Here is a 19,442-nt window from a genome sequence, read left to right as displayed (position 1 = left end):
AAAGAGGGCTGATAGCCAGCGTCGAATAATTATTTTACAATGGATACCTTACTTGCCTAAGTTGCAAATCGAACTTTATTATTATTAATGATTTAGATAATACTAAAATTAGTATTATGTTATTCTAATAGTCATTATAGAAATTGTGTTTCTGAATTTTCAAATAAAAATAAAATGCAAATCCTGAAAATGATTATTTTTTAAAAAGATGATATTTTTCAGTTTCTTAATTTTAATTCGGGGCGGGATTTATCATTCACTAACAAAGGCAGAGGCTAATCTTGCCTTTTTTTTTATGTTTGAGATAACTTTTAGACATGGAGTAAACTCCAAACATTTTTATGGTTATACTTACATTAAATAACGATGCTTTGCAAATACTAAAATAAAAATAAATATTATACCCAAATAAATTTAGTCCCCCTACCCCATATGTGAGGGCAATTAGTTTGCAAAATATTTTTTATACTATTCTAAACTAATTTCAAATTTAACAAATAATTTGAAATTTCATGAATGAAATCTTTTAGCGTTCAAAAATTATAGCGAGATAAATATTGTAACCCTCTCAAATTGAGGGGGATTCAAACTTTTTATGGACATAATTTTTAAACGCTAAGAGATTATTGCATATAACTTAAAATTGATTGATGAATATGTTTTTAGTTAACAATATAAAAAAAGTATTTTGGTAATTGGTTACCTTCACATTTGAGGTCAGGGGAGGGGTGTTTTTAGGAGGCACTTTTTTTATCGGGCTCTAATAGTAATAAAAGGTGCTGTAACGACTATTGTCGCGGAGCATAAAATTTAAAATTTATACTTTAACAGCCGTTAACAAATGTTTATCTAGTCTACCTTTAGAATTTACTGTCATTGCAGAAACCACTTTTTCAGGTAAAGCATTCCAATGAGGTATCACTCTGTTCGTAAAAAAATTGTGTCTAATGGTTGTTTTTGGAAATTCTCTTTCAAATTTCATTGAATGACCTCTTAGACTTCGGGAAGAAGCTTTATAAAGCTCTTTATACCACAATATCTTATCAATACCAGTTTTTATTTTGAAAAACTCAATAAGATCATCTCTTGTACGTCTTGTTTCCAGAGTTGTGAGACACAACTTTGCCAATTTTTCAGTATAACTTAGATGTTTTAGTTCAGGTGCTGCCTTTGTTGCTTGTCTTTGAATTTTTCTAGGTCATTGATATCGTTTTTATTACCTGGACTCCACACTGGAACCGCGAATTCTAAGTGTGGTCTAACCAGCGATGTGCATAATTGCCTTACCAATTCAATGTTAAGATAAGTAAAGCTTTTTCTTATTAAACATAAGGTTCTTTGTGCTTTACTTGTAGCTGCTTGAACCTGATAATTCCATTTCATATTGGATGAAACTATTACACCTAAGTCTAATTATTTTGTTGTCATTTTTAAAATAAAAATTTGATTGTCGTGTTTCATAGTGTAATTATAGTTAATATTTTTTCTTTCGATGTGCATATCACCGCATTTGCTTATGTTAAAATCCAATAACCATACATGTGACCATTGAGTTAACAAATCAATGTCATTTTGCATATTAATTAGATCATTATGTTCTTTTATAACAGATATGATTTTTGTATCATCAATGTATAGTTTTGTAATTGAAGAGATACATTGGGGAAAATCATTGATATGTAACAGAAAGAGAAGAGGACCCAATACAGAACCCTGTGGGACACCGCTATAAATCTCTCACCAATCTGATACAGCTTCACTCATTACTACTCTTTGTTTTCTGTTTTTTTTTTAAAAATCAATCCAATTCAAAATATTGCCTTTTATTCCATAGTTAGAAATTTTATATATAAGTCGATGGTGGGGCACCTTATTGAACGCCTTTGCAAAATCTAGGAATAATATATCAACTGGATAATCATCTTCAATTCCAGTTGTAATAATATCGAAAGTTTCTAAAAGATTTGTTAGGCATCCTTTATTTTGTACAAATCCATGTTGTTGAGGCTTTAACAGCTTGTTTTCTGTTATATAAATTATCAGCTTTTTTCTAATTATTTTCTCTATTATACATTGTATCGATATTAAAGAGATAGGTCTTACATTGTATCGATATTAAAGAGATAGGTCTGTAGTTGAGCGGATCTTCCTTGTCTCCTTTTTTAAAGAGTGGTGTAATGTTTGCAGATTTCTATAATTCTGGCATCTCTCCTGAATGAATCGATTTCTTGAGTATTAATGACAAAGGTTTGGATAATCCTTCTGCACAATGCTTTAGCACATAGACACTGATGCTATCACAACCAAGTGACTTGGTTTCATTAAGCTCTAATAAATAATTTTGTACAATATCTTCTTTTACTTCTTGGTCCCAGTCACATTCAAATTATTGCATTGTTTTATTGATGAAATGTGGTAGATCTTGATTTTCTTTGACAAATACTGATTGGAAACTAAAATTTAGTAGATTAGCAATGACTTTTTTTATCAGTTATTATTTTATTGTCACTAGTTTTAAGTGCAAGTAGTTTTGTATGTGTTTGATTTTTTCATTGTGCATATGCATAGAAGAGTTTTGGGTTATGTTTTAATTCTTTTGCTAAGTTTATTTCATAATCAAGAGTAGATTTTTTAATTTGCTTTTTAATCATTTTATTAACTAATTTGTATTCATTATTTAGGTTTGTATTTTTGAAGTTTGTAGCACGCACTCTGCACCATAGATTACGTTTTTTTCAAATTAGATTCTTGATTTTTATGTTGATGCATGGATTTTGGATAGAACTAGTGGGTTTAAAGTGGTGAGGAATATATTGTTTGCAAGCTTTTTCATAAACTTTGAAAAAGTATTCATAACATTGGTTTGTATTTATTTTATCAAATATTTCATCCCAATTCACTTTATAAAACATGATATTCATTTCTTGGTATTTTCCTTTTCGAAAAATAAATCTCTTATTGTTGAACTTTTTCTCACATGAATTGAGTATGTTAGTTTTCCATTTTAAAAAGTAATGTCTTTTAGTAATTTGACCATCGCAATTTTATTACATAGTAATTTAATCATCGCAATTTTTTGCAAAGCATCTTTAATTGACGTAAGTATAAACAAAAAAATATTTGGAGTTCCATGTATGGAAGTTATCTCTCCAACAAAAAAAACGCTGGTTCAGCCCTTGCAGCAAGGGAGTGTCTGAGAGATAAAAAATAATTAAAAAGCTAATTGAAATTTAGACTTTGTTTTAGTTAAGATAAATCAATAACCTTTACGCAATAGGACATAGTCTAGTTACTAAGTTTTTCACAATGTTATATTGAGGTTATAAACAAATATCTTATTACTCGCCTTTGAAAAATATATAGCTTATCCCCAAGAGGTGTGCGTGGGGTGGGGTGGGGGTGGGGCTTACTACCTTGATTCTCACCCTCAACGCGCTCTTGATTGAATTCAAACTCAAATAATAAAAGTAAGAAAGTAAAATGCCTTAAACTTTATTTTTCTTATTTAAAACTAGTATTAAGATGCATGTATGTATGTAAGAATACGAAATGATCATTGTAAACTTATTTACATTTATTGTAAACTTAAAATTGCTAAATTTGTTTATTTTGGAAAAACGCTTACAGAAGGATTTTCAAAAAAACGTATTGGTTTGGGATAGATACTAGTGTAATAAACTATTTTTATTTATTTGAAATTTTGTTTTTTGAAAAAAAAGTATAAACAATTGTAAAATGTAAAAAAATATTTTAATTTCTTCTGTTTTCATTTTTCCATTAGTCAATTTCTTTTACCCAAAAAAACCCATTCCGCGGAGCATTCCTTCTTTTTTACGATGGAGTTTAGATTTTAAAAAAGGAGTTTGATTAAAGAAAAAAAAAAGGATTAAACCTAAACAATAAATTAGAAATAACGAACCTTTTCTATTCGTCCATTATCAAAAAATAAGTGAGTTCGGTAATGCAACCTGGATAGTTTCGGTATTGCAACAACTACTCTTTAAAACCCTAATTCCCCGCAAAAAAAATAATATCAAAAGCAAAGTATATGTTTTTTGGACATTCGACATGATATACATTACATCCATCAAGAAAAATAACTTAAAAAAAGTTTTTAAAAAAATTTTATGTAACGTTTTTTTTCAAAATCAAAGTAGGAGATTGCACATTAATATATTATAGAAAGTTTACTTGAACTCAGAAACTTAAAATCGCCATGATGATATGAAAAACCTCAAAGTTTAGGTAAGTGGATTTTTTTCGTTTATAGCTTGATTTAAAGGGAATGAATAAAAAAGACATATCCGAATCATTTTTTGATGATCCCCATGCCTAAATCCTCTTTTTTAGATTTTGATGATGATGATGATGATGATGATGATGATGATGTGATGATGATGATGATGATGATGATGATGATGATGATGATGATGATGATGATGATGATGATGATGATGATGATGATGATGATGATGATGATGATGATGATGATGATGATGATGATGATGATGTTGATGTTGATTATGATGATTATGATGATGATGATGATGATGATGATGATGATGATGATGATGATGATGATGATGATGATGATGATGATGATGATGATGATGATGATGATGATGATGACGATGATGATGATGATGATGTAAAATATATTTATTCTTTTTATTCTGAACTTTATATTTTATATTATATATTATTAATTAAATTAGAGTAAAAAAAAATTTTTTCAGAAAGAGACAAAGGAAAGGAAGGAGTTGGCATTGCCCTTTCTTTTCAGGAAGCTCTTTAAAAAATTGAAAAACAGATATCTAAAATTGGACTAGAGTTGTATACGATACCTAGTTTTAAGTTATCTGGTGTATATTATAATGTTGATATGAATTTAGGTATACGTGATTGTTCTGTAGGATGTAATGGGTCATTTTCTAAACATCAGTACATTATTTGGAAAAAACATTCATTTAGCACCAATTTTCTTCCATATCTAAGTTAAGAAAGACAGTTGTGTTTGTACATTGCTATAGGAGAAATTTCTCTGTACGAAGGATTACACGATTATGTTAGAGATAAGCATGATGAGTTTATCGTTAAAGAAAACTTCAGGTAATATCTATATTAGATGTTGATAATGTTTATATTCGCTGAACAATTCAATATTTGTATATGAACAGAAATCTTCTAAATGAAATGTAATCTTTGTTAAAAAAAGTTTTAGAAAATATTAGTTTTTAAAATTTAAAATTTTTAAAATTACTAGTTGCTAAGATATAATATAAACGAGGAAATTTTAAAATAGATGGCTCGAAACATGTAAAAAGTCGAGGTAAAAATAATTCACAATGCTTTTATTTTAATCAATTTTAAAAGTTGATCAAAACGATTTAAAATGATTTTAAGACAAAAAAAACTTTTAATGGTTTTATCATCTTATTTTTAAGTTTTCCTAATATAAAATATAATATTTTATATTAAGTTTATAAGTTTATAAACGTAAATTTAAATTTATCAAGAGAGGCTATTTTACAGGCGTCTGTGCCAGTTCCGTTCAAACTGCTAACACAGAAAATTTCAGCAAGAGTTAACGGAAGCGTTCAATACAATGAGTATCTTGGTGGAAAAACATTCTAATAATGCTGCGTTTTTGAAAGGTGTTTCAAAATTTTGTACTCGCTTGAAGCAAAATGAAACCAATATTTCCAATTTAAGTTCATCATTGCATTGTTTTGGTATTGATTCTTATCAGTCTAGAAGAGTAATCAATACTACACTGCGTAAAAAACGAAATGGAGTAAATATAAAATTTAACCTGAGGCAGTTAAACGGCGTAATATAAAAAATGGCAGCAAAGCGTCTATTCAAAAAGGAATGGTAAAGCGCAATAACCCATTTAATGTATCTGACCCCAGTACTAAAAGAGCACATTCTTTTTCTGAGTGTGTTAAAGATAATGAGGCTGTTTCTAAAAAAAGCTGGTGGAACTTTTGGTCAAAAAAAAAATTTCTTCAAAAGAAATCACAATCACAACAAAGAGCGAAGGGCGAATTTGTTATTCAATCACATTAACCTGAATTATTGCGCCAAACCTTTCAGTCACTATTTATTTTAACTGATTTTATTCAAAAAATTAAAATAAAATAAATATTTTGTTTAAGATGTATGCATTTTTTTGTCTCTTAACATGTTCCCTTGTGTCGAAAAATGTTTCTTACAAACGCTGCATTCAAATTTAACATTGTCATGTAATGATGTCAAATGTCTTTTAAGAGCTTGCTTTCCAGAGATAAACTTTAGGCAAACATCGCAACGAATTGATTCTTTGTGTTTCACATAAGGACATGCAAGCACCACTGTTTAACCGCAATCTTCTTCTTTGCGCATCATTTAACCTTTTTTGTTTTATTCCTAACATGAAAAAAATGAAATAACAAAATTTACAAATAAGTAATGAATTACTAATATTCAAAGCACTTTTCTTTTTAAATCATCTAATGCTTTCCATCTTTCAGAACCAATCTCGCTCATTTCAGGAAAATCAGGTAATCGATTTGCATTGTTTTCGGCTTCTGTCATCGCGTTTTTCTAAAGGTGAAATACGTTACATAAATAAGGATAAATAATATATAAATGTATTCATTGAATATATTTAAAAAGTATTTATTATAAAAAAATAAAATAAAATTTGATTATATATAACATTTTTATATAATTATATATAATAATTAAATATAGATAAAGTTAACTAAATGTTTAGAACATACGCCTTAAGTACTGAAGTAGAAATGAAATGTTTGCTAGATACTGATAAGAAAATTAAATGATAGAGATAAAGCTTACGAATCACTAAAATGCATACCACAGTTTCTCTGTAAAATAAATGAAACCCATTGATCTTACACCCTTTCTTCTTCTTGTGATCATCTATAAATAAAAGAATAACATATTGAATCATAAACTAAGAGTCAAAAAATGATTTTTAAATTTGTTTGCTTTTATCGTATGAATATAAATGTATACCGTACTAGTGGCGGAATTTAAAAGCTGGGCCCGGTCAGCAAAGTAAAAAAAGATCCCCAATTTTGGCTTGGTGACATAGCCCTCCGAACTAATACTTTTCTAATAAGAAAAAGAAAAAACGTCCCAGTGGGACCCGGCCACCATTTTCTGCCCGTTAAATCCGCCACTACACCGTACATAAATATAAATTCTAGTAAGAAAAAACATCGCCTTGTTTTAGTGATAAATGGAGGGTTATTATAACGCTTATAATATGCGTCAGGAGCCAAAAAAAAAAATTTTTATGCCGAATGATGAACCTTTTTTTTTTGCACTTCAAACGTTTTAACTTTTTTGGATTGTTTAAAAAGTGCTATATTACTTCCAATAATAAAGAAGTTAGATTCTGCCACAGATATTGGAAACTTCTAAAATTATAGACCAGTTTCTAATTTAGTATTCATTAGCAAACTAATAGTATAATAATACTAATAATAAAAGTAGTTTCCAAGCGTCTTGATTCCCACATGACAACAAACAATCTTTATATAGAATATCAATATGGGTACAAAAGACATCATTCAATTGAAACACTTTTACTTAAGCTTACCAATGATATATTTAATATCTTCGATAAAAATACACTTTCAGTACTAATGTTACTTGATCAAAGTGCTGCCTTTGACACGATTGATCAGCAAAAACTACTTGGGCTATTAACTAGTGAAATAGGTATAATTGATTCAGCTCACAAATGGTTTGAATAATTTTTAGTTAATCGTACCCAAAAAGTTAAACTTGGAATGCGTGTGTGTGTCAAATTTAAATGTTTCAAGGAAAGCAGAATCTTCTTTGTTTTATATACTAGTTGCTGGTTCTTTTTATTGCTTATTGTTTATATTTTTTGTAACCGCGGTTAAACATTGTTTATTTTCTTTATTCTCTCCTCGATTTTATAAAATTGTCGTGATAAAATTGTAAATGCACGGCAGAGCTTTATAATTATTCTAGACAGTTTAGACTAAATTGTTTATCTTTCAAACATATCTGCACTATTGATAAATCAACGATCTCTTAGTTAAGTCTTTATTGATTTAATTTTAATACTTAAAGAAATGATTGAAATAATTGAATTGATGACTACTCAGCTGTGTGAATCTGATCAGATTTGCATATAAAAAGGTAGCAATAGTTAAAGAAGCAAACAATCATCAATAATTGATTTATAGGTTATTGCTTTGGAAACCTTGTTAAATCTTCATCCTAAGTAAACAGTTCCCGTTTAAAGCTATCTAATTGTTAATGTAAATTGAAAACATTTTTATTCATGTTTCTTGTTTTATAAAAAGAACATATATGCCATAATCAACACTTCTTCATAAGAATTTACTTAATAAGATTTTACCAACTTTGGAAGACATTTCATTTTGCAATTGTTTCAAAGCTAATTAAGAAATTTTAACATTTAGAAAACAAAAACTTGAGTAATATCACATATGATACAATTCTTAAAATTTACTGTTCAATGTTGTTTTTATTTTTAGCCTCGTGCACAATCAGCGATTATGTTTTCATCAAAACCTACGGCAACCGTTTTTATATTTGCATTTTACACGTATTGCAAACGGTGGAAATGATACTGCCTATGACTAATGATACTGCCAATGGTGTACGGAAAAAAAATCTGCAACGCCGCAAGAAATTGTCATATTGTTAGTTTTTTCATTGTCGAATGAAATATATTGTTTTCTATTAGGTAAGTAGTTTTTAAATAGGAAAAAGTACAATGACGCTCTAAAGACAAATAATGCACTCAATCAGTCCTTTCGATTTGTCATCTGAGGAGGCAGGCTCAAATCCATCAACACACAAAAAACGCTAGATACTTAGTTAATACAAAAGTATATAATGGCTTAATTGTGAAAGGTGACTTCAATTTTCCAAACATAACTTAGCAATCTGACTAGAGTATCATATCTGATAATGAAAATAGTCTTGAATACAGGTTCAATGATGCTCTTTATAACAACCACCCCGACCAGCATGTCAAATGTCCAATTTTTAAGAAAACTGATGAAATTCTGAACAACACACTTGATCTAATTATATCAGAATCAAAAGATAGAACCAACAAAGTTTTAACAGAACCTTGTCTTGGTACAGCCTCTCAAAGGCATGCATCTTTTAGTTGGCAGGACAATTTAAGCAGTAGTAATCAAAATAGAGATAACAGAAAAAAAGTCGTTTATAAATATGAAAAAAAAAATAGTCGTCTATAAATATGGTAAATACGATGAAGTAAACACTTTAATAAATAACATAAATTGGCAAGCTAGATTTATGGACCGTGATGTTCCGGAATGTTATTCCATATAGTCTAACCACTATGATGAAGCGTGCTATAAGTTTATTGCAAAGTCATCAAATAATACAGCCGAAAAAAGGCAACCCTGGATCACAAACAAGTTAATGATGCTAATTAGACTAAAAAAAGAGCTCTGGTACAAAAATTCAAACTCAAAGTGGAAAAATGCAGCGCACATCGCGGAGTATAAAAATGTCAAAAAGGAGGTAAAGAAAAACAGCAAACGTGCATTACTTGTCTATGAGTCTGAGCTAGCCAACGACAAGCACAACCCAAAAAAACAATTTGCATATATTAATTGTTAACGGATAGTGAGCAATCAAATATGAGCTTTAACCTCACATTCAAATCAAATGAGCAGTGATGGAATAACAAAAGCAAACATTCTCAACAACCAATTTCAATCAGTTTTAACCACTGACTCAGCCATTAAAACCTTTTGCATCCAAAACAATTGCTTTAACTTCGGATATAACAATTGACCAAAATATTGTTCTCAAACACCTAAATATGCTTGATGGAAATAAATCAATGCGCGATGATAAAATTAGTCCGTTTGTTTTAAAAACATGTGCCACATCAATGGCAGTTCTGCTAACTTTGATTTTTCAACTTTCAATAAAATCTGGAAAATTTCCATTTTCTTGGCTTAGAGTTAATGTTACACCTATATATAAAAAAGGTAGCAGAACAGATCCAGCCAATTACAGAGCAATATCGCTTACTTCTCTTCCATGCAAACTTATTGAAAAAATAGTTAGTTTATAGTAAGTCATAATCGATCATTTGGTAAATAACAAATTGCTTTCCAAAACTCAACATGGTTTTGTTTCAAAAAAGATCTTGAAATTCTAATCTCTGAGAATCTTAAATATGCTCAACAGTGCAATATAGCTGCAAATAAAGCAAATAATATGCTTGGAATTCTTAAACACACATTTGTATTAAGAGACATTTACATTTGAAAAAAAGTTTATACTGCATATATTAGAGATCTGGAGTTTGACATACAAACTTGAAACCCTAACCTTGATAGTGACATAAAAAAAATTGAGAAGGTGCAACGCAACGAAAGGTCCTCAGGCTTTGAAAAATAAAGACTACAAAATTCAATGTAAAATCATGAAATTAACCACTCTTGAAGACAGACGGAAAAGAGGCAATCTTATTCAAAAATACAAGCTTCTCAACAATTTAAAACTAATTGATTGGCACGTAATGCTCTGCAGCATAGCACCCAGAGCTCAAAATCCAATCATATTTCATCGCGAGATTTTCAGGAACTGCGAAATTTGACATAAGTTTTTTAACAACCGTGTAGTCAATGACTGGAATGCTTTGCCAGATAACATCATCAAGGCAACATCAGTTGATAAATTTAAACAACTGCTGGACAGTTTTCAGTCATCGTAGTTACTACAGCACATCATTTACCGTAAATGCCACGCAAAAGTGACCGACATACGAGTTGGGTATAAATGCGTATAGAGTGTTCCTATAGACACGTGACATTGAAAGTTATGAGATGATAAATATTTAAACAAACTGTTTGCGGTATTCATTTTAAAAGTGATTTGTAATTGTTTTAGTTTGATTTTGGTAACAGCGTAGCTTAATAATCAGCACACCATTAGTATAAACCTTTTTTTAACTTAAATAAAATAAATATTAAGTTTAACAACTTAAATATCTACTGTAAAGAAATGTCTGATTACAAAACACTTGATCTACCTTCCAAAAGATATGATAAAAAAATTCTGCTTATAAATGGTATAGATCCTTGCTCAATACCAGACAGCGAATTCAAAAACAGTGAAGAAACTTTTCCAGCTGTATATTACGCTGATGTAGTAAATTATCTTGTACTTTCATGAAGTTTTTATACAGCTGAAGATATGAAGGCCTATAAAAGCTTAGAAGCATATAATCAAGTGTTAGAAGAATGGGTTAGAAATGTGGGAGTTATTAGCATAGGAAGTTTGAGAATTGTTATGGGCAAGATAAGAAACAAAATATTGATAAAGCATGTACATATAATTTTATATTTTTTTAATGTTTATATCTATTTATTACTTTTTAGTTTGTCTTCTAAGGTGTTTCATTCACAACGCCTTAATGAGGCCCCACTTAGTCCATGGATTGTTGCAGAATGTAGTGGTAAAATTGTATGGGCACACTGTAATTGCATAGCAGATCTTGTTGAAGCATGCACACATATTGCTGCAGTTCTATTTTGGTATGACATAACTGTTAAAATGCGATAATCTAAGACTGTAACTGATTATAAATCTTACTGGCTACCAATAAACTCTCCAGCACCAAAAAGTTTATGTGAATCGATTTTCGATCAAGCATAAAAACCAATATTAGACAAAAGTTTGGAAGATGACATAAATGATTGCAGTACTTCTGCATTAGTTTGTTCTACCATTAAGAAATTTGTTGAAAAGCAAACACATCAAGAACTAATTTTATGTTTTAATAAACTTAATAAATCAAAATCAAAGCTATCTTGAAAATAATCCCTGAATTGTTCATGCATACTCTACAAAATCTGATCATCTTAAAGTACCTTTAATATGAAGTTTATATTCTTTAGATAAAAAAAACTGTTAATTACATGGAGTTGCAATCTTATTGTGAATTTATTTATCCTAGTTTTACTGTAACAGCTGAGAAAGTAGTTAAAATAGAAAGCTCGAAACGATTATAATCAAGTTCTAGTTGTTGACACCAATTTCGATGTGGTCGAGTAACTGTATCTGTTATGAAAGATGGGTGTCATTCTGATATTGAGAATCCTTTGCTATCTCTAATTAAAAAGATATGTTACCGTGAAAAATTTTGAAACATCGTTACTGATTGGGGAATTTCTCACGAAAAAACTGCTAGAGAATAATATATAAATCTTATGATTGCATGTCACGATAATTTTAAAGTTCTTGACTCAGGTTTATTTATTAATACAGATTTTAGTTATATGGGTGCGTCACCAGATGATGTTGTTGAGTGTTCTTGTTGTAGAAAAATAATAATTAGAAATTAAATGTCCATCCATTAGAAACAACATATTACAAGATACAGTTAAAAAAGAAAAAACTTGTTAACTTTATTTAGAAAAAAGTGGAGAACTATCACTTAAAAAAGACCATACATATTGCAAGTTCAAGCTCAAGTTCTTGTTACTGAATATGAATTCTGCGATTTTTTTGTATGGACAGTGAAGGACTTTTTAATTTATAGAATTCCTCGCGATGAAAATTTGATAGAAAAAATTCTTAACCTATTGAAGGAGTTTTTTGAAAGAGTTATCCTTCCTGAACTTTGGCATTAAAAATTCCTATGAATTCAACACCATTTAAATCTTATTTAGAAAATTACTATAAAGGTAGGATGAACCGAATTTAAAACTAATTAAATTGCAAACCGCCTTTTTTTTTACGTTAAAACTAACAAAAGTGCTGGATTTGATAAAATTAACATTAATATTGTAAAATCAGTGTATAATATAATAGAACCCTCGTTATTTCACTATTTAATCTTTCATTTAAGACAGGTATTGTCCCTGAAAAGCTAAAATTTGCACGAATCACGCTGATATTTAAGTCACGAGATGACTTAAATATCTCTAATTATAGGTCTATATCTATTTTACCTTGTTTTTCAAAATTGCTTGAGAGAATAATGTACAATAGGCTTTTTAATCACTTATCAGAAAACGAAGTGTTGTATTCAAAACAATTTGGTTTCAAAAAAAATTCAATGAAACATGCACTGGTTGAACTTGTCAATCAAATATCAAGTGCATTCAGTTGTAACTACTTTACCTTAGGAGTTTTCGTTGATCTATCAAAAACTTTCGATACCGTTATTCATAATATACTGTTAAAAACACTTGAATACTATAGAGTAAAAAATGGCAATTTACTTTGGTTCAAAAGTTATTTGACCGATAGGAAACAATTTATAGTGTATGAACAAAAACAAACATTCCCGTCTGCCGTAACTTGTAGTGTTCCTAAGGGCTCCATTTTAAGACCGCTGTTGTTCCTAGTGTACATTAATGATTTAAACTTAGTAACAGATCTATTAAATTGTATTCTTTTTGCAAATTACTCCAATCTTTTTTATTCCCACAGAGATATTAATACACTATTTGAAACAACAAACGGACAGTTATCGAAAGTTATCGAGTCGTTTATAAGTAATAAATTTTTCTCTAAATTCCACAAAGTGAATAAATCAAAAAATATTCCCATCAAATTGCCTAATCTAGTAATCAATAACACTAACATTAAAAGAGAAAACTCAGTAAACTTTCTAGGCGTAATCTTAGATGAACATTTACGTTGGAGTTTACATATAAAAAGTATTGAAAATAAAATATCAAAAAATTAAGCAATGATATATAGGACTAAACCCTTTCTAAACAATAATTCCTTAAAAAGTTTATATTTCTCTTTTATTCATTGTTATTTAATTTATTGGAACATTGCAATCGCAAGTACAAACCATACAAAATTAAAAAAAAGCACTGTAAAACAAAAACACGCGTGCAGAACAATTTTTGGAGCTGGTAGAACTGCTCCTTGTGAGCCTCTTCTGCGTATACTTGGAGCATTAAATATATATAAAATCAACTTACACCAAGTTTTAATGTTCATGTGTAAAACAAATATAGGATTATCTCCTAAAATATTTCAATCCTATTTTGACAAAATAGTTCATAAATATCCAACAAAATTTTCAAGTAACAACTTTGTTGTCCCAAAATATAATTCAAAACTAACTTCATATTCAGTTCTTTATCGTGGACCTTACTTGTGGAAAATGTTTCCCAAAATTGTAAATACACATAAAACTAGTACAGAGCAGTTTATGTGTAATGAATCAAAACAGGCATTCTTACATATGGATTTTAATATATCCGATTTTAAATGTTTTTTTTAAATTAAAACTGATTGTATCACTAAATGTCCCTGAGTGTATGAACATTTTTTTTTATTACCTTAATTATGGTATTACCTGTATGACGTTTGCTAATTTATTTACGTTATTTCTATGAAGTATACTAAGTTATTTATGTTATTTCTATGGTATATATTAATTTATAAACTTTTTTATTTTTTAAATCTTAGTTTAGATTTTTAAGTTTTAAGCAAATGATAATACCTTCTCTTTTTTTTTCTTATTCACATGATCTTACTCTTTCCTTAATTTTGATTCTTTAAATTTTTCTTTAAATGACAGCAAATTGTTATCTACTTTGCTTTTATATTTTTTTTAATAAATAGTTAACTACAGATATTTAAACATTACGGTTTTTGTAAATATGTGAGAATGGGGCTCGGTGATAAGGCTGGATAAGTCTTCTTCTTGCCCCGCCAATATTTATTTTTATTTATATGCTTCGAAACTGTATATAACACCCTATAAATAAAATTTCGGACAAATTTTCATTCCAGTTATTATGTAATTTATTTCATGCACGCAACCTTTTATACTTATTTGAAAGAGGATTTTATAATCTATTTAAATTTAATTTAATTAAGTTAAAAATATTATTTAAATATTGAAAATAAAATGGTCAAAGTAAAGGATCTCGAAAAAATTATGGACATTTTTTTTCAAAAAAATTGAGAAAAAGGTATAGCGTTTGTTGCTAAGCAGTTTATGGAATGGGGTTTACCCAGATAAACTGCTTACGATAAAATTGTAAAATTGGAGAATGGATATCTAAAAAAAAAAGTTGGAAGTGGTCGAATCGCTAAGGTAGCTATTAAAGAAAATATTCCAAAGATTACTGCATTTTTTAAAAATAAATCAGGGTGCTCCCAAAAGAAAGTAACTCAAGTTTTTAACTGTAGTCAAACTCAAGTTTCCCAAGTATTAAAAACATTGACTAACATTCGAACTTTCAAAAAAACAAATCGTCCAGATCGTAGCCATCTTCAGAAGGAAGCTACGAATCCTAAATGTCGAAAATCGTACAAAAATTATAAAAACTTGGATTTTGTTATGGATGATGAAAGCTATTTTACCTTAAACAATAGCACATTTGCTGGTAATGATAGGTTTTATGCCGCTGATTTTTCTCGCTGATTTTTGTTCTGACCAAGTAAGGTACAATTTGCGTAATAAGTACGAGGACAAGTTCTTAGTTTCTTGTTGCATCAGCCCCCGCGGAATAAGCCCTCTTTATATTCATCACAGTAAGCAGGCAATCAACCAGTACACTTATAAAGAGATACTAGAAAAAAACTTTACTTCCTCTAGTATCAGAATATTATAAAAAAGACAATGAGTTTATCTTCTGGCCTGATCTAGCTCGATCACATTATCGATTGGTATTTTGTTGTTGGGAATTGAAAACTTTTGTCTCAAAGTACCAATAACGCGCTCACAGTATTCTAATGTTTGCTAATTGACGTGTTGCGAACTTCAGTAGCACTAAGCTGATCTTTTCCCGTGTAAAAGCAGGAATTTCCAGGTCTGCTCCGAATGACCCTACAATATCATCAATATTAAAATCAATATTTCCTAAAATACAAAATACGTAAATAAATATAACTCAACATAAAAGATATAGAAGTAACTAGAGCAGGTTTTATACTAATTTTATTGTAAATTTAAGCTATAACCTATTTTCAAGACTTATATACACGGTATATACAGTATCTCACCGTTGGTAAAGTGTTTTCCCAAACTAGTTAAGTTGAACCAATTGTTGACAACTGTTTTTTAGATAGTTTGTTCTGTTTAATAAAGCTAACCATTTCCTTCTACGTTCCTCTGAAAGGGAGCGCCATTCTTCGTCATAATTAATAATTCCAGGAAGCCTGAAAAATCTGATATCTGGTTGCTTTTTTTTTAGTTAATGAGCAACCAAACAATCCACAAGAAGAAACCATATCAATATTTATTATATCTAATACCTATTATGTAACAAAAATAATGTTTTATAAATTAAAAAACGCTCGCAATCAAAATCTATTTAAAATACTGCACAATTAATTTTTTTATATACCAGCTTTGTTTAGATTTTTATCCTCTCATAATGGCAAAAAGTCATGTGTCTACGGGAACACTCTATGCTCAGCTGATGATGAGTTTAACAAGGCTGTGGCTTTGTGTAACTTAATTAACTAACTAAATCAAGCAATGTTATATATTTTTAATTCCGTAGTTTTCTAGTTTTTTAATTAAAATACTATGATCAACAGCGTCGAACGCCTTACTAAAATCTCTAAAAACACCTAAAGTAAACTTGTTTTTGTAAAAACCTTGAAAAATAATCCGAAAGAGATGAAGAACTGCATGATCAGTGAGTGCTCTGTTTTGAATCCTAATTGTTTGTTGTAAAGAATATTATTTTTTTATAAAAATGAGTATAATTTTTTATACGTTATGCGTTCTAGCAATTTTAAGAAACAAGGAAGAATGGAAATAGGTCTATAGTTAGAAATATAAGTATCATCTCCAGATTTAAAAATTGGTAATACCCTTGCAATTTTAAGTGTTTTTTAGAAAGATTCCTTGTTTAAACAAGAGATTTAATATATGCAAAAGGATTTTATTAATATAGAAAATACATTTAATTATAGCATCACTGCTAACATTATCAAATCTTTGTGCGATGTTTAATTTTAATGAACGCACAGCATCTAATAACTCTTTTTCAGTTAACTCAAAATTTTCCATTAATGATTTGCAAGGAGTCAATTATTTCTGATTGTTTAACTCAATGTGTTTTAATTTTGATGCTATATTTAACTATATAAACTTGCGCTGACAAACACCTAAATAAATGTTTTAGCAGTTATAGATTCTTTTGTAATATCTTGATGATGATAATTTAGTTCCATAACAAGAAGAAAGATTCTACTAACAAAATATTTAAAGTATAAACAATTAATGATTTGTAGGTAAGTTCCTAAATTTTTTTTCTATTAACTTATCGTAAATAATAGTAAAAGTCTAAAAAATCATTAAAAGAATACAAAGCTCCAGGAATCAATAATATTTTCAGCAATGTAGTAATAGATACTTACCTCTTATAAAAGATCCTCTTTTTAATATTTTTAACTCATCAAAACATATCATTTTTCCTATGTGTCTTTATTTGCTCGAATAATATTTTCCTGATAGATGCAGCTTCCAATGAATAATTTTCATTGATATACATTCCCAATCATTTAAGTTTGCTCGTTCTTTTTAAATCTTGTATTTTATCTTTGTAGTTTAACAGTTTCATTGCTGTTGATCTTAATCTACCTGATTCAATTTTTCCTGACATGTGTGTCCGTTCAATTACAACTCCTTTTAAATTAAGTCTTTTTCGAAATTATTAAATACCTTCAGTTTGGTGTCATCGCAATATTCATCTTTCTTTTCCGATAACCCTTTTATTCGAAGATTATTCCTTCTTTATCTATCTTCAAGCTGCCTTACTCAGCCGGCATCTCTACGTTGTTTCAACGTTAAAACTTGGTGGGAGCGTTGTTTCAACGTTGTTCAACTATGTCTCAACGTTAAAACAATGTTACGATTTAAACGTTGTTTAGTTAACGTTGTTTCAACGTTAAATCAACGTTTGCAAAAAAGCTTAATTATAAAAAACCGTCCGTTGAATTGGTACTTAAAGTAAAAATAGTTAAAGCGAAAAAGTAATAAAGCAATATTTTAGTATAATGTGCAACACAGAGGGTGTTTATGTGTGAAATTTTGAATTTTCAATTTTCAAAAACGTTTTATTTAATATTCAAATTTCTACTTGTTCTTACGACAAAAGAAATTAATGGCTTATTTAAAAAACTGGCGGAAATGCCACTCTAATGTTCTAGCTCTGGCAGAATCATCTTCTAATAGTAAAGAAGAGAAAGTCGAAAAAATAATGACAATTCAAAATTTACACAAAATATCAGTTAAGTTGAAGAAGAGAAAAGTTCGGAAAGCGATTATGATAGTAAAGAATTTCTTTATGATTATTTGTCTCAAAGTGTATTTTTCTCTGTATTTTTCTCAGAAGAAATTGAAAAAAGCAATGTTTCTTTTAATCATAAACTGGCGAAATGGCAGTCGATCACTGCTGTTAAGGTGAATAAATAAACGAGCTGTTAGCTATACTGATAGCAGAAGCCTTATGCTATCTGCAGAAACAGCTTTTTTGTATATCAGTCTCAAGACCAAAATAACAGTATTGACCACCGCACTTGCCATCGACAATAACTGATTTTGGAGCCTGAAGCAAAGTTTTTTTATCTTTCAGTGAGGATAAGAAAAAAGGAAGTGTGTTAATAAAAAACATACTTCCTTTTTTATGTTATAAAAAAAGGAAGTATGTTATGAAGGCAGTATGTTATTAATTTATTTTTTAGTGAATTCTTGTTTAATTTTATTAGGTTTGTAAAAATATTCAACAAAAGTTGCTTTGTGAAACTATTTTTAATTATAGAATTTTAAACGAGAGTGTTATATTTTCTTACTGATATAAGAAATCCCAAAACATAGTGACAACGGCTGATTATAATAGTGAATTTATAAGCCAAATAAGTTTTATTTTGTCGGTAGCTAAATTTGTTGAAGTGGACAATATATTAGATGGCGAAAAAGACACAATCATCAGGAGTGAGTTTTAACAAGTATTTTATTAAATAGTTATATCATTTAGTTTCAGAACTTTTTTTAATTTTATGTTTACAGCTTTATGTCAAAACTTATAAAAAACTTATAACTGTATATATTAGAACAATGGCTTCTTGTTTGGTAGTATAATTTCAATGGTTTAGGGGCAATTAATGTTAAATGGCTACATTTTCATTTTCATTAATGTGATTATAATACATTATGAGCGAAGTTAGGCAATTTTTACAACCAGATGCTATTCCTGATGTTAACTTGTTATTCAGATCAGGACTGATTATTTTTTTCTTGTTATACTAACAGAAGTTTACCAGACTATATGGTACTATGAAAGGTATACCTTTATAAGATATATAAAACCTTTTTATTTTTATTTACAGCCTCTATTGAATACGATGAAGCGACTGAAACTTTAATTGATGGCATTTTGTCTGAC

At 29.1% G+C, this 19,442-nt stretch overlaps 1 protein-coding gene across 1 annotated transcript; it reads left to right on the top strand.

Annotated features, from left to right (window-relative positions):
- Positions 1-9,874: 9,874 nt before the first annotated feature.
- On the top strand, positions 9,875-11,628 carry LOC136081565 (uncharacterized). The gene is made up of 2 exons (XM_065798893.1): positions 9,875-10,131; positions 11,445-11,628. The coding sequence occupies exons 1-2, from the start codon at positions 9,875-9,877 to the stop codon at positions 11,626-11,628; spliced, it is 441 nt and encodes a 146-aa protein (XP_065654965.1).
- The last annotated feature ends 7,814 nt before the right edge of the window (positions 11,629-19,442 follow it).

The sequence above is a fragment of the Hydra vulgaris genome, chromosome 06 (genome assembly GCF_038396675.1).
Source record: "Hydra vulgaris chromosome 06, alternate assembly HydraT2T_AEP".
Lineage (NCBI taxonomy): Eukaryota > Metazoa > Cnidaria > Hydrozoa > Anthoathecata > Hydridae > Hydra > Hydra vulgaris.
This window is presented reverse-complemented; position numbering and strand designations above follow the sequence as displayed.

Excerpts from the sequence above, each read along its gene's own strand:
- LOC136081565 (XM_065798893.1), top strand. The coding sequence starts at position 9,875 with ATGCTTGATGGAAATAAATCAATGCGCGATGATAAAATTAGTCCGTTT. Across the intron at positions 10,132-11,444 it reads GAAAAAATAGTTAGTTTATA|TTTGTCTTCTAAGGTGTTTC; the intron begins GTAAGTCATAAT and ends ATTACTTTTTAG.